Source organism: Xiphias gladius, chromosome 7, assembly GCF_016859285.1.
Source record: "Xiphias gladius isolate SHS-SW01 ecotype Sanya breed wild chromosome 7, ASM1685928v1, whole genome shotgun sequence".
Taxonomy (NCBI): domain Eukaryota; kingdom Metazoa; phylum Chordata; class Actinopteri; order Istiophoriformes; family Xiphiidae; genus Xiphias; species Xiphias gladius.
Genome location: NC_053406.1, coordinates 15,095,390 through 15,110,608, shown reverse-complemented (window position 1 = coordinate 15,110,608; position 15,219 = coordinate 15,095,390). Strand labels below are relative to the sequence as shown.

The window sequence follows — 15,219 nt, the reverse complement described above, 5'->3', positions numbered from 1 at the left end:
TGAAATAACTCTGCGGTGTCGGCCCAGGCAATTATCCTGAACATGGACAAAATCAGTCAAAAGATGTTTCAACCCAGTCATTGTGTTTGAAGTAGCTTGTTCTTATAAATTAAACATTTTTCATATTTACACACCTGGGGTATCTGTGCATGTTTGTCCTATCACTGTGCACCTGCTGGGAACTCCTAATAGCTCTTCTAAATCCTAGGAGAGTATTTCTTTTTAGTTTATAGTTAAGATGCTTTTACTCTGCTACTAAACTGTATTGTTGATGAGTTGAATTGTGGGTCAGTTAGGACTGATTTCCCACTCTGAAATTTGCAATATATGCAGGCCCAGCTTCTCATGCACTTAAAGGAGCTATTTGTAAGTTTCTGGTATTGCTACATAGCAAACGTTAGCATTAACAGCTGTTTACTTCGAGTCTCAGAAATTAGTTCAGCATCCAACTTCATTGCTTTTCTCGCCAAGAGCTGTCTCCAGCAGTCAAAAGCAACACCAATGTTAACTCTCATTTTGCTTCTATTTCTATCACTTCTTTTCTTTTATTGAAGTAAGCATGCTATCCAGCTAGCCCCAGGCCGGCTGGCCCGTCCCGTCACTTTCCGATAGTGAGTCACTGAAGCGTCCGGTCTGCCCACAGTCCAACATGAGAGGATGAAGAAGTAGCGCTGCTCAGAGGGCGAATCTAACCGCTTGTTATGTAAACAAAGTGATGGCTAGAGCTCTTGGTAAGCGACCATCACCACCACTCGCTCCCGACAGGAAAACCACGTTTAGCGGCATGGAAAACTTACAAATAGCACCTTTAAACTTTATTCTTGCGACTAAGAACATAATGTACCCCCTCCAAAGGCCCCAGGGCTGTCTGCAATCCTCCGCCTGAGTGGATGAGAGGCTGCTGTCACACTGGTTTACTCAAATTGAAAGAATGAAACAGTTGAAATAGAAGGTAGAATAAAACAAAGTCAAACAGTGACCCATAATCATTACTAAATAAGCCCCAACAGAGAGGTACCTGGAGAAACAGAGGGCACGTTGGAGGCCACGCTACAGAGTATGAACGCAGCAAACAGAGCTAACAGCAGCCTTATTTATACATGAGAGATACATATGACAAGTTGTCATAGCCAGCCCCTGCCCTACCAATAAGAGGATCTTTACAGTGAAAAGCACATGAGAAGTTCATGTGCTACACGCATGAAAGGATTGTATTTTTCTACCTCGATTTACACACTAGAACAGTGGAGGCCTGAAGGTTGGAAAAGCAGCTTCTGACTGAAAAGTCACCAGTTTGATCCCTGCACTGCCAGCGTAAATCTGGGTAGCGGAAGTGAAAGAGCAATGCTAGCCACTCCCAAATTACCACCACTGAAGTGCCCTTAAGCAAGATAACCAAAGGATATATAGAAGAAGACTCTGTATACTTAAGTCCAATGCACTGCAAGGATTTCAGAATAAAGTCAAGCTTTTAGTCTCTAGAGCTTCATCTGGGCAAATCTTTGGGTCCAAATAGAGCACACTTGCAATATGTCATAAGTCACCATATTTTTGTTTTGGCTCCATGCAGGAGAGACTAAGTGGATGCCTTGGAGAATAACATATTTCCATCTCTGACACAGACAACTAAAACCCAAGAAGCAAATTTGCTCCAACCCAATAATAAAGAAAAAAAGAGAGATGAAAAGTCTGAAGGAGTACTGTATGTCTGTTGGTTTATCAGTATGCTGCATAGTTTTGTCTTATGTGTGTCCTTCTTGATGTTGGTTTATGTTGAATGGTGTGCTTCCCTGTTTATATTTTTCAGGTGGCTGTGACAGGGGCACCCCCGGGGCAGGACCCATGAGGAGTCATAGAAGATGCTCACAGCCTGGGCGCTTCTGCTCTTCTTAGCCATGTGGGTGAGAAGCACCTCTGGTGGCCCGCTCTCCTTCAGAATAGGTAAATTTCTAAGGCTTAATTGCAATAATGTACAACCTAGTGTCAGGTGAAAAACAGCTGCCCGCACATGTTGACCCTGGAAGTCCTCTTTCTTATTACTTCGGGGATATTACAAGTAGCAATTGCAGGAAATTCATATGGATAAAAGGATTTTCTTCCTCAGATTAATTGAAAAATCTGTCAATGAATTAATTTCAGTTTTTAATTTTCGAGTTTGAGTTTAAATGAAATTACTGTTGAAATATCAGCTCACATTGAAAGTGCAGTCTTCTCAGGCTTCACAGGCTTTCATGGGAAAATTGAAGAAATTCAGTGAAAGTGTTGGGAAATACCAACGTTTCTCTAGTCACACAGGGCTTTATGTAGCAACAGACTAAAAGAAAGTCATGTGTGGATATGACAATACTTCATGAACTATCTGTATTAATTTTTATCATCTTGCCACAATAGACATTCATAGCACCAAGTCAGTTTGGGAATTTTAAACAAAGTTGCCTGTTTGTTATACTTCGGAATGGCTGGATGGAAAAGTCTCATAATTTACTGCAAATTCATTCACATACAACCGTACAGCTTTGACTGAAAATAAAACCATAATTAGCTGAAAATATCTGGCTATCTTACAGGCAGTTACTGAGCCTGGAAATACAATCAAACAATTTACAAAGTTTTTGTTTGGAAGACTTTGTGTTTTGGAGATGATAATTCAGCCGATAAGTAGAGTTCTGTGTAACCCACATTAGTCTTTAATTAGCTGTAAGATTTTCATGTTTAACTCTCATTTAATTAATGTTCCTGCATTTGTTTTACCATACATTAACACAGAAACAGCAGCACACTTTTTTTCTCAAAAGACATAGATATTAATAGTTTTTTACTATTAGTGCAGTCTTAGTGTAACTTTTCTGTTTGTTTCAAATCTGTTGAAAATTATCTATAACCATGATCTTAGTTTAACCCCATTACTACCCCTAACCAGACCTAGCTTTACCCTAGAAGTAGAAACATCAGAATGCTGCCTTCACATTGTTGTCAATGTCACCTGAAACTCAGTAGACATTTCACTGACACATTATACTATTATAGCATATATCACAATTGTAAGTTGAGTATCATCACTGGACCATTTTAAATACAGTATGATCAGTATAATGTGGGGCTTAATTAATGGCTTTGTTATGCAAACAGCGTAAGCATTTTGTGCAATAGCACAGACACAGAGTCGAGTAGAAGCCACTCTGATGTTCTGCATCGGGAAATAGTGGCAGATCGGTGGACCAAGCTTGACTGACTGGACATGGTTCAAAAGTCTCATAACCTGCCAGAGTCTGCTGGTAACCAGTGGGAGTAGTTCCTTCTTATTATTATTCTCCCACAGTCAGCAGGTCTCTGACTTCCTGTCACTAGCTCCCTGTCTACCAAAAGTTTGACTGACTGTCTCTTCATTGATGCATAGACCCCTAGTCTCACGTGGGAAACTGCGTATGTGTGTGTGTGTGTGTGTTTTTGTGTGTGTGTGTGTGTCATGTGATCAAATCATGTGACTCATGATTTATTTAATGAGAATTGGTATCACAATTCTCTCACGATTCTTGATCAACACATTCTCACTTTATTATTATACTTACATATTTTCTTGAGGAAGAAGGAAAAACAATATTATTATTACTGAAATGTGAGACTCATATCAACTTTGACCAGCTAGGGTACCCACTTCTCACAGTGTAATGGACAAATGAAAACAAAACATTATATACTGTGCTGTATGATCTAACATGACAGTGCAGACCAAGGACATGGTAAACCTCATTCATAATCCTTTTTTGGTAGCCAACTGTCTGATACATTAACCTTTTGAGGCTTCAAACAGGAGCAGAGGATGTTTATTTATTCCTACCCCAGACTACACATAATGTGGTGCAACAAACAATATGCCAACAGTAAAACCTCAGTGACAAACTGTTTATAAGTTGAAAACAGCAGTGGCATATCATAACCTGTCTGACTCATTCTACCTTTTATTTTACCAGGATACACACACTAGGTTTGTTTTCAAATCTTCCCTGTCTTCCTGTGTGCCAATCATCGCGTGGCGAAACACAGTTCTTTCACTTGTTTTAACAGCTTAGGGAGAAGAGGGATTGCTTGGTTTGATGCAGCAGATCTTGCTGCCAATGTAAACACGGGAGAATTGTTGTCATGTAAAAACTAGATTGAAGGTGGGCTTGAATCGAGATTGCGGTTTAAAAACGATTAATCGTTCAGCCATAGTATATAGACACAGATGGGAAGTAGAGGTAAAGATATAGATTGAGAATGAGAATGAGATGGATTCTACAGCTCACAGACTCTGCTTCCATCATGGTCTCTCAGTGGCTGGGAGTGAAATTTCTTGATAGGGTAAAAGGGAGGAAGTTAATAACACAAAAGGGGTATTTAAATCCCGTGGTGATTGTTGTGAAGCTGTGAAACCATCAAGCAATCCCAAACAGTGCATTAAAAATGTCAACATTTCTTGAGACGGAGGAAGGATGAAACTATTAAAAACAAATAGTTCGCCTTTGTGAAAACCAGTCCCTTCTGGTGTGATGGAATCATTTCTCAACGTCAAACAACTACAGTGTATGTTTTCTGGAAAAACGAGTTCCAGTAATGATCAAAAAAAATCTGTTTAACTGAGACAAAGTCCCAGTTTTACAGGCTCATAAATGCACATTGGAACTTTATAATCCAGCCTCTTTCTGATCTTTCCCTCCCTTTACTTCTCCTTCTGTGTGAGAGAAGTCCTTTTATCCTCCGAGTATTTTAAACCTTGACAAAACCGAGTCAATTCAAACTGTCATCTTTGAACAGTTTCAACATTTCTTATTTCTGAACAAGACATTTTTCGTATCACACTGGTTTGCTCTCCCGTCTGCTCCCTATTTCGCAGCTTTGCCACAGCACACCTACAATTTACAGAAGGTGTTTGGTGATTTGGCATTTTATGCCCCAAAAAGGCTTCTATATTTTGAAAACAACCCAGCTTCAGAGTTTACTGTATCAACACGACCAAGAACAAATAATTTTTTTTTTATGAATATTTTTGGATAAAGCAGTAACAGCCCCATGTCTCTGCTTTCTCTCTGGATTCTCTACTACCCTTCACCTGACTGTTGAAAAGCACCACTGCAGGAATGGTGGTTTATGTTTATCTCAGTAATGTTGCCTTGTTGATGGATAATTAAGTGCTTGGCCTGTTTTTCCTTTTCTTCTAATGTCATCTGTGCACAGCACCAGTCTCTTTGCCAGTTTACTGTCAGTATGTGTTTGTGTGTGTGTGTGTGTGTGTGTGTGTGTGTGTGTGTGTGTGTGTGTGTGTGTGTGTGTTGTGTTTGTGTTTGTGTGTGTGTGTGTGGGTGTGGGTGTGTGTGGGTGTGTGTGGGTGTGTGTGGGTGCGCGTGCGTGTGTGCGTGTGTGTGTGTGTATTTATGCACAAGGCAGTACAAGGCATAGATATGGACAAACAAAGACACACACACATTTCAAAGCACACTAAGGCACACAAACAAACACATACCCCCAAACACCACCACAAACTCCCTGCCATTTGTGCTCCAGGCGATGGTATTTAACATGGCTGTCCCTCGAGTCCTGCCTGGCTGGCATAATGTCACTGTCTGGCCTTCTCTGAATGTACCAAGGCCAAAAACAACCTCCCACCCCTGCCATATTTCCCCACTAGGACCAGCTAGCAGCAAGCTCAGTGTAGGTGAACTGAGGAACTTCTCTTTGTTTTGACCGCTATGTTGTTTGCAAATCCATGGAATAAAATGGACTTTCGTTTGCAAATTAGTTCGGCCAGATGATGGCATGTATGCTAGGTCTACATGCTATCTGATAGACCTTCATATTGGGAAGATAGGTACACATAAAAGGTGACAATTATAGCATTTTGTGTCGCAACAGTGGAACGATCTGTGAGTTAGCCTGTTATTGGAAGCTGTTGTAGAGTAATGAAAGATTAATTACTGGGATATTGACCTGAGAAAGTATTAATAATTGAATTTGCTTCAGTTTTGCTTCTAATAAGACATACCACACACACAAGTGAAGCTTTAATTAATCATGAAGAGCATTATTCAATAGACAAGATCAAAGAGAAAAACACATATAGAATGTTTAATACCGTACATAAAATCAATTCACAAAAATACTATCATGAAAGAACATGTTGTTTAGAAGACCTCCTCAGACATGGGACCAAAGTCTATAAGTAAAACATTTAAACAAGAAGAGATACTGCATAATATTACATGAAAATCCCTGTTCACTACCATATGGTTCAGCTTGTTGTTGTGGGTGGTATTCTCTCATTAGTTAAGTGAAAGAGTGTCTGCCGTCAACAAGCCGCTGCTTATGCGAACTTGGAAAAATCATCTTCCAAACGCGTATGATCAATCCTATAAGCTGATATCTGTTTTTGGTAATGCAGGGAGGGAAAAATCTAGGAAAACCACATGATCCTTCATTAGAGCCAAATTTTGTCAGCGTTGTCTTACACTGCAGAGCCCTCACTCTCCACTCCATAAAAGCCTCGTGCACACACACATACACACTCTGCCCCCGTCCAGTTGAGTATAAGCCAATTATCTGCTATTCGTAAATCAAAGGCAGTAGGAGGGTTCATAGGAGATGGATTGCTTTTCTGTCTTATAGCCCGTATTGAAATGAACTTGATAAGAAAAGTAGCAAGAGCAGAGCAAAACGATGTCACATAACTAAGGTTTTAAAATGTTTTCACTGTTGTTACATTTCAGTGACTCCTTAGCATGATCAAGGAGATATTAGAATTAATTGAATGTGGATACACTGTATTAATCAGTGTTGCTTTTGACAGACAGGTAGAAGATGTGTCCACTGTTCCAGACAGGCACTCACACCTCTCTGAGATTCTCTTATCCCTCTGAAGTCCACAGAATGTTTCCTAGCATTAGGCTTCACAACAGGGAAGGCCTCCCACTATTGGATCAACACTAAATTTAGCTGTTGGCACCCACTGGGTGCTGGCTCACTAAAGTGCTGTGAAATTCCCTCAGCAGGATTCTTTTAGCTCACCTTAAATGTGCTGTCTCTGATACTGCACAGTCAGGCTTTGGATTAATTGTTTACGACATGGGTGGCACCTCTTTAACCAGAGAGTAATTTTTTTTATGGTAATCTGTTTTAAGCTACACACAGTGTCTCCAACACCAATACTTGTTGTTGTTCATAATTGTTCATCTTCCATGGTCTTGTTTTGTGTTGCGCTGCAGCGCCCTTGAATAGATAAATAAAATGTGCGTTGAATGTTTTTCATGTTGCTTCAAAATGTATGATCAAGAAGAAACTGTTGTCTGTTCAAAAGCCTTTGAAGTTGCAAAATAAATGGATCAGTCAGTGTCTGTTTTAGCTGTGTGCATGTTATTCCACTATTAAATCTATAGACATGCAGTTTGTTTCATCGATTACTTATTGAATCTAATTTCAAGACATGTATACATTGTCAATATACAACAGTTGGAATGAGTTATGTAAAGGTTGACAGGGGAATGTATTGAAACAGATATTTTGCTGCGACTGACATTTCTTTCAATAATCACTTTTCTTTATTATTAGGTCTTTAGGGATAACTTGAGAGCCAGGCGGTCTCTGTTTGTAGGATTTACAGTATTTTCACATTGATCCATTAATTGTTTCTCTAGCCAGGGTCATAGTAGCAACAGAACAGACAGAGAAACCCATTCATTATTTTCCCCAGCAGCTTCCTCCAGCTCTCTCAGTCATCCACAAGTGCTCACAAGCCAGCCAGGAGATGTAATCCCTCCATCATGTCCTGGGTCTGCCCCGTGGTCTCCTCCCAGTTTTATATCTTTGGAGGGAGAAGCCCCAGAGACATCCTTCACAGATACCTGAAAGTCATCAGGTATCTGTGAAGAGGAGATATTTTTATACTATGGTCATCCCAAATTGCTAAACTTATAACTGTACCACATGGAGTGAATTACTGTATATATTATGTGATTTTTGCCTTCTGGATCCATGATCTCTTTCTTGCCGTCATTTCCGAGAGCACGCGACCATAGATACAGTGTAGTAGAGCATATTTTAGTACAGAAGGTCCAATCTCTCACTTGTATGCTCCATCAAGTTTAAACACCCTGACCATTCAGTTTCTTGCATTGTTAAACTGAATGGTTGTTAAACCTCTGATGACACAATGACATACAAATGATACCAGTGTGCCATGACTAACCTGCGACCGTAGAAACCTGAGCCATACTGTATGTTTTTTTGTGACGTGGTTTGCATTTATCATGTCGTGTCATGTCATGTCATGTCTTGTGAGTTTGCCTACATAGAAAGGCCCTGTACAATCCAGGCATTTAAACATTCATCAAATTTCCCACACCTTTACTCACTATCTCTATTTTTGTGTCAGGTGTATATAGTCATTATTATCTGTCAATACAATGCACAACAGAGTAAAAGGCCCAACAGCTGTCAAAAATAGAGTAGCTGGTGTGATGGCTTTAATGTAAATATAGCATAAGATAGTCTCAGTTTAACATTTTTACAACGTTTTTTTTCCCACTATTTTCTCGACATTTGTTGGTACACGTAGTTTCTGTTAGTACAAAAGGGTTAAAGAGCATTGATTTCTTTCATACTACATTGTCACGCAAGGACACTGTCAACAATAGAATGCAGTGAATTATTCATGATAATAGTATATTATTTGGAACTAGTATATGGCTCAGCTCTAGTTTGTCATTTCCAGACAACAGGAAGTAGTTCAGTGATTTTTCTGTTTTGTTTTTTGAATTTAGCTGATAAGCCAACATACATTATGATGTTAAATTGCTGTTAAATTCTATTTTGCAGTGCTGACAACACAACATTGCCATAGCCCTTTGGAATAAACATCTGGGTTTTTTTATGGTCAGCGTGTCAACACTGTATCAGATGACGAAACATCTGACAAATAACAGCATGTTAATTATCATAAACTTCATAAACTATATGAAGTTTGCATTCATTCAGACCAGACAAATGAGTTGACAAAAAATTGATTTATGTAAATAATCTCAAATAAAGTTTGACACCTTATTAAAACAACACATAACGACATTCTAACCCAAAATAAACCTCGAGACTTGTATTTTAACTAAATACTGCATGCACGATGTATGAAACCAGCTGCTGTACTCATAAACACACACACCGCACAAGATCCAGTCTGAGGCTCGTTAAACACAACATTATCAGATTTCTTCACCTTAGTCCAGAAAGCACTTGCAGAGCATCCCTGAGTACTGAGGGAGCAGCAACCAGACGAGCTCCACAGGAAGAAGTCAGACAAATCTTTCTTTGCCTCTTTGCTCCTTTTTCCACACTCAGTGGGAGAGCACGATAGAGGATTCTCAGTGGGCTAAATTCAATTGGCTACACATTCTCAGCAGTAGCAGCTGTACCTGCACCATGTTTACCCAGCCCCCCAAGACAGACATCACTGGAGCTGTTAGTCAGGGTGGCATACACTTTGTTATGAAATAGATGTAAGGAGGGCAAAACGCACTGAGTATGATGTGATGATTCTCACAGGAGGGAGCCTGTGTTTAATAAATACAGTAGAACTGCACACACTAGCCGTCTGTCTTCAAGTGGTAGCCAGAGGGGAAGTTCTGATAAATATGCATTTGTGTGTGCTACCTAGAACCACGGATACCTGTAGCAGTATATCACTCACACAAAACCATATTGGCCTAAGTGGTTATTTGATTTTCTGCTATGTCAGTCAGACATCAAAGACGTTTTCAAAATTATTTATTGCAACAATATTCATGCCAGATACAGTATGTTTAAAGCTTAGGCAAATAAAACATTTAGTTTAGTTCAGGAAACACACTGATTTAGTTTTGAAAAGCATCATTTGTTGTAAATCTTCGAGGTGAAAGTCAGACACGCTGCATGCTTATCTACCACACTTCTTTCCTTTTACATGAAGGGTGTGTTACTTCCTGCCCTGGTACTGAGTGTAGGTACAGGACATATATCAGATGCTGAAAAATAATGCAATGTGAGCAAAATTCCAAGGAGCACTGGGCTGCTGTGTGTGCGCTTTTATTTGTTCGTGTACATGTGCACGGACACACATACAGTATGAACTGTATGTGTGTCCAGGCACTAAGGCCATGTAGGTTGGACCAGTGAAATTGAAGCCCACAGGTAGAGTCTAATAGTGTAATTAGCCCTGCTGAGCTAATACCCACAAGTCAGGAGCGCCATACTGTCAATTCCCTCCGCTCAGCCCTGTCCACACTCACACCATGGTTGAGTCACTGTGCCCTTGCCTCCAGTCAGGTTCATTCTGCTCTTATACACTCTGACTTCAGCTGGCATCTATGAAATCATTTACCTCACTGTTACTGGAAGAGCAGAGAAGATAGCATGTTGGGAGGGAAGCAGAGTAAATAACTGTGAGGGAAGTGTCTTGTGTTGCTTTGAAACATCCTTTGAATTGTAGCCTTGGTTGCTCTGTAGTGAAACTTTCACATGTTTCTTATGAATGGAGGCTAAAGCAAAGACTGATTTCCAGTTGAGGAACCACGTGAGGAGACTTCATGATTAATCTAATCTCCTTGCTTTTAATTACTCAGCCATGTGCCGTGTGAGTCATCAGGTTAACGACACTCAGACATGTGTACGCACAGACCTGAAGCTACAGGGCACATCTGAGCTAAAGTCCTTTTTAAGCGACCACTTGTTACAAAAGCCAACTGCCCAGTTCTCTTTGTTTCACTCAGATGCCAGCAGAGGTAATGAGGACATATCAAAAAGAAAAGGGAACTTGATTAAAAACAGTGTGTATGCCTGGAGGCAAACTTGTTCTTTGTTACGAATATGTTTCCTCAAAAGTCAGTCACCTAATATGAAAATGTGTGCTTGGAGAAAATAATGTGTTTTGCTTAGAGTGGAGTCCATGTACGTGGAGAGACAAATTTCAACCTCAGGTGTCGACCGAAAGGGGCAGAGTTTATGATTAATCTCTATGGTTTTAATTACCAGGGCAGGTGCTGGGACCAATCGTTTAGTTAATGACAGGAATGGCAAATAGGAGTGATGTTATGCAATTATGCACAGGGCTTTGCTCCTGAGCTTACCACATAAATTATTCAGTAAATCTGATAAAGCTACAGTGTACAGGCATGTGGAGTGTTTACTTAGTTTCAGTCACACGCCCCGACACATACACGGAACATATGCTCCTGAATTAATGTATCCTCACAGGAATTGATAAAGACAAATACGAGTGAATGTTTGCTCATTTGCCTGCGCGCATGCGCGCACACTCTGTATGCACACGCAGAAAATGCTTCCACCATCTTCGGCCACACACAAACATGAAAACACTGGCTCTTAAATTATTAACAACTAATTACAAGCTTCAGGGTGATGTTTGTGGATTGTGTAATGGAGCTTGCCACATGATGAGATTGAAGGCATGAGCTTAGTTCGTATTATAAAGTGTGAGAGCATGAAGAGTATTACTGTGTGCTTTACAGTCCTGTGGTGGTGTAGAATGAAGGTCATAACCAGGCGTTGTACAGCAGTGTCATGGCTGAAGTTTAAATGGAATGAGGTAAACACTCGTGTAGAGAGGTCACATTATTTTTATTAGCCTATAGCCAATGGATCATCCATTAAATATTACGTTTGGCTGCGGATGAATTCTTTACACTGAATGGCTGAAGTAATGTGACTTCGAATGTACACAAGAGCATTAACTCCCATTGCACACTCAAATTGCTTGATCAAATGTTACTTTAATCACTTAGAGCAATGATATTTGTTTGTATAATGTAAAGTATTTTGAAGATGTGATACCAGTTTTAACAGTAACAGTAACAGTGAAACAAGTGCAGTAAATATGATAGGATATGTGCACAATTAAATGCAATCATGTACAAGAGCCGTACAACAAAAACTGCTTTTGTAAGTTAGGATATGTTGAAGACTGTGTCATTGATGTTCTGAATGTGCGGTGTTGTCTCTCCCCATCTACATGGTCTAATGTCTTTATTTCAATCTTTTTTGTCATTATTATTGTTATACAGGAGATTAGTAGATAGTGCTAGAAGAAATTTAAAAAATACACAAATAACACTAAACAAAACAAAAAAAACCATCTGAGCTACCCACTAAAAAAAGAAAATGTTCTAGTAAATGTACTAGGACTATCAAAAACTGTTCCAAGTAAGTAAGGAAGGAATACCAAGTTTAGACAAAGTCCTCCAAGTTTATTTTTCGAAGTGAATGAGTTTTCTTTAGCTGTAATTAATCCATAAGAGAATATATTTGGAATTGATTAAAATGTATCATATTATCACAAATCCCCAATATTATAATGGTTTTGTTCTGCTAATTATGTTTAAATTGCACAATAAATATCTAACCAGAAACATTGTCATTTGGGGCAGAGTTTGTAACTATTACATAGCTTAATATCTGAACATAAATTAAACCTTCTTCAACCTGAACCAAAACCCTCGTGATACTTCCTTCCACTGGATCTATCTGGGACAAAAACTTGATGCCAGTCTCTAAAACCAAACATCTGTAACTCTGTGGATTATGGTGGAACTTTGCTATAGCAAGCTCTCTGCTAGCCCATCACTAATAATCATTTTCAAGTTGTATCTACTCTGTCACTGATATCCACTTATTTATGTTGTTTAAGCATTAAAGGATAGGTTCACATTTTTTCAAGACTGTCATAAAATGATACTCATATGCCCGTATGTACATCAAAATAGTTTTTGCTGGCCATTAAAAGTTGCCTTCCTTTTGTCCTCCATCACTTACAATGGAAGTGCATTAGAAAGGGATTTTATAATGGCCAGCACGAACAGGTGTAGTGATTACAGCAAGTAAAAGCAGTTTCAGTGTTACGATGGGAACCTAACTATTGTTTAAGAGAAGACTGAAATAATTTGAACTTGTTCCTCTTTAATCATCCGTCTCTTAGGTGGCACATTTGACCAGCAAGTAAGACCATTTGATTCATTCCTGTTTTTCCAGATGAAACACTGTTTTGACATTTTATCTCAACCGGAGATGGATATGATCACTCCTGGCATTCATTTCATGCCACTTTCATCATACTCCCCTTTGACTTACCCTAGCAACACATTCCTAGGTCGCTTACAGGTGGTCCAGAATGCCGCTGCTAGGCCATGTCCTTTTTATTCTGCCCCTCTGTAAAATTCATGATCCAATGGGAAATCTTTGTGAATACTTTTCAAGGCCTGCATGATTAGGAATCCACTAACATCAGTGACATATAGTTCTGTTTCTGCTGCATGTTGAGTACGTAATCTACAATAACTAGCATTTAATACTTAACCCTGAATTTTCAACAGGAAGAAGCAGGGAAGTTTTTTCAGTGTTTATTTTTTTTCATCCAACATTTGCACCTTATGGTGCTGCATCTCCCAGACAAGGGCATCAATATCCTCTTAGCAGTAGCTGTTTTTGTGCAGCGGATCTTGCCTCTCCTCATCCATTACAATTAGTGCATTGTGGAGAGAGCCCTGCTTTTAAATGGAATTAGAGGAGATGATTTTATTAGTTATGATTGACGCCAGCAAAACACTTATTGTAATTCATTCCCCCGGTTCTAAACAATTTTACACCTGCAGCCAGTCTGCTTTTGGTCTCAAAATTACTAAATATGTGTTGCCATGGCCAGCCGTGCAAGCTCCATGAACTTGTGCCAGTGCTTGCACTTCTGCCTTTATTCATGAAAATATAGCTATAAAAGCTGAAAATACTCTGCTTTTCATCCTGTGGAGAACTATTATCTCTTGGCAGCTTGCGGGGAAAAACAGCTTTTGTTGACTGGGTTTTGATTAGGGCAGAACAACACAACATCAATCCCAGGTACACGTGCATGCATATACTTGCTCATGCATATACAGAATATATATTCTCTCTTTCTTGTTCTCTTTATCTGGTTCTTCTTCAACTATGCTGGTATTTAACTTTAACTTTACTGATGTCCTCTCATTTAGCTGTTTGTTACTTTGCTGCAGTGGTGAGGTCTTTATGCTCCGATTGCTACGGCAGCTGTTACTGTATGTTCTGCACATCTCTCGGCCACAACATTGCTCATGAAAAAGCAAAACCTCACCCTCTATTATTATTTATTGTCTATGTTTGAAGAAAGCTGCAATGGTACAATGGTTTAATTTTCACATAATGTCATTACCTTAGAAAAAAGCACCCTTCCTAGAATAATGCATAACAAGACAACATTTGAGAATGAAATAGTGAAAACACTGACCTTAAAGTGTGTTCTTATTATATTTCCTATTTATAAAAACACAAAAGAAAAGAAAAACATGTCCCACCAGTCACAACTAGAGAGTACCTTTTACTAGTATTTTAGTTTTTAATGGAAAAAAGAGAGACACCTTTTTTGTATGTCATCTTGTATTTATACAGTTTAATAGCCTGTCAAGATTGCTGGTGCTGTGCAATTGCCACCAAAACCAACCAACTTAATACTGCAGGTAGAGTAGAATGGTTGGACAGGAACGCAGGATGATTGTGTATGATTTTGATGATAATTTTGGGCAAACTGGTCATAATTCAGAAGAAAAGATCACAGACGTCTTTGCATCTGTCACGACTGCCCATCATGCTTCGTAGTTGGCAGGTCTTCAAGGTTCATTGGCTGGCAGGTTCATACATAACTGCAAGCTCATACACAACCACTCACACAACCGAACACACACAGCCAAGACCATATTTTTTTTGTCCTTCTTCCAGCACCATTGCTAAGGGGTAAAGAAGATCACAAATAGCTGCCATTACAGGGAACTGTCTCTGTCCAATTCTTTCCAGATAAGAGGCTTCACTTACACACACACACACACACACACACATACACTTAGAGCCCATGTACACATTTTCCTTGCAGTAAGAGGGAGAAGCAAGTCTATCTTATAAGGAAGAGAAACATGTATGGCTCTATAGCTCAGATTGATGGCAGCTAAGCTGAAGCTAATGGATGGGGTTTGGATCATCACAGACAGTTTGAATGGGATTTGGTCAATTACGGCAGAAAAACACCAGTAATGGCTGAGATTAGAACACTGGTCATAGATTTAGCCTGATGCTATGGCCAGGAAGTTTTTTTCTTTGTCTCCCTTCTGTTCATAAGGGCTCTGAGACAGTGCAGATGGAAATTTGTAT

General features: G+C 39.4%; 1 protein-coding gene across 1 annotated transcript in view; it reads left to right on the top strand.

Annotated features, from left to right (window-relative positions):
• Positions 1 to 1,835: 1,835 nt before the first annotated feature.
• Positions 1,836 to 15,219, top strand: part of grik4 (glutamate receptor, ionotropic, kainate 4) — a 140,905-nt gene continuing 127,521 nt past the window's right edge. Inside the window, exon 1 of the mRNA XM_040131726.1 lies at positions 1,836 to 1,941. Within this exon, the coding sequence (XP_039987660.1) occupies positions 1,860 to 1,941 (82 nt within the window). The 5' untranslated portion in view covers positions 1,836 to 1,859. The remainder of the gene's footprint in view (positions 1,942 to 15,219) is intronic.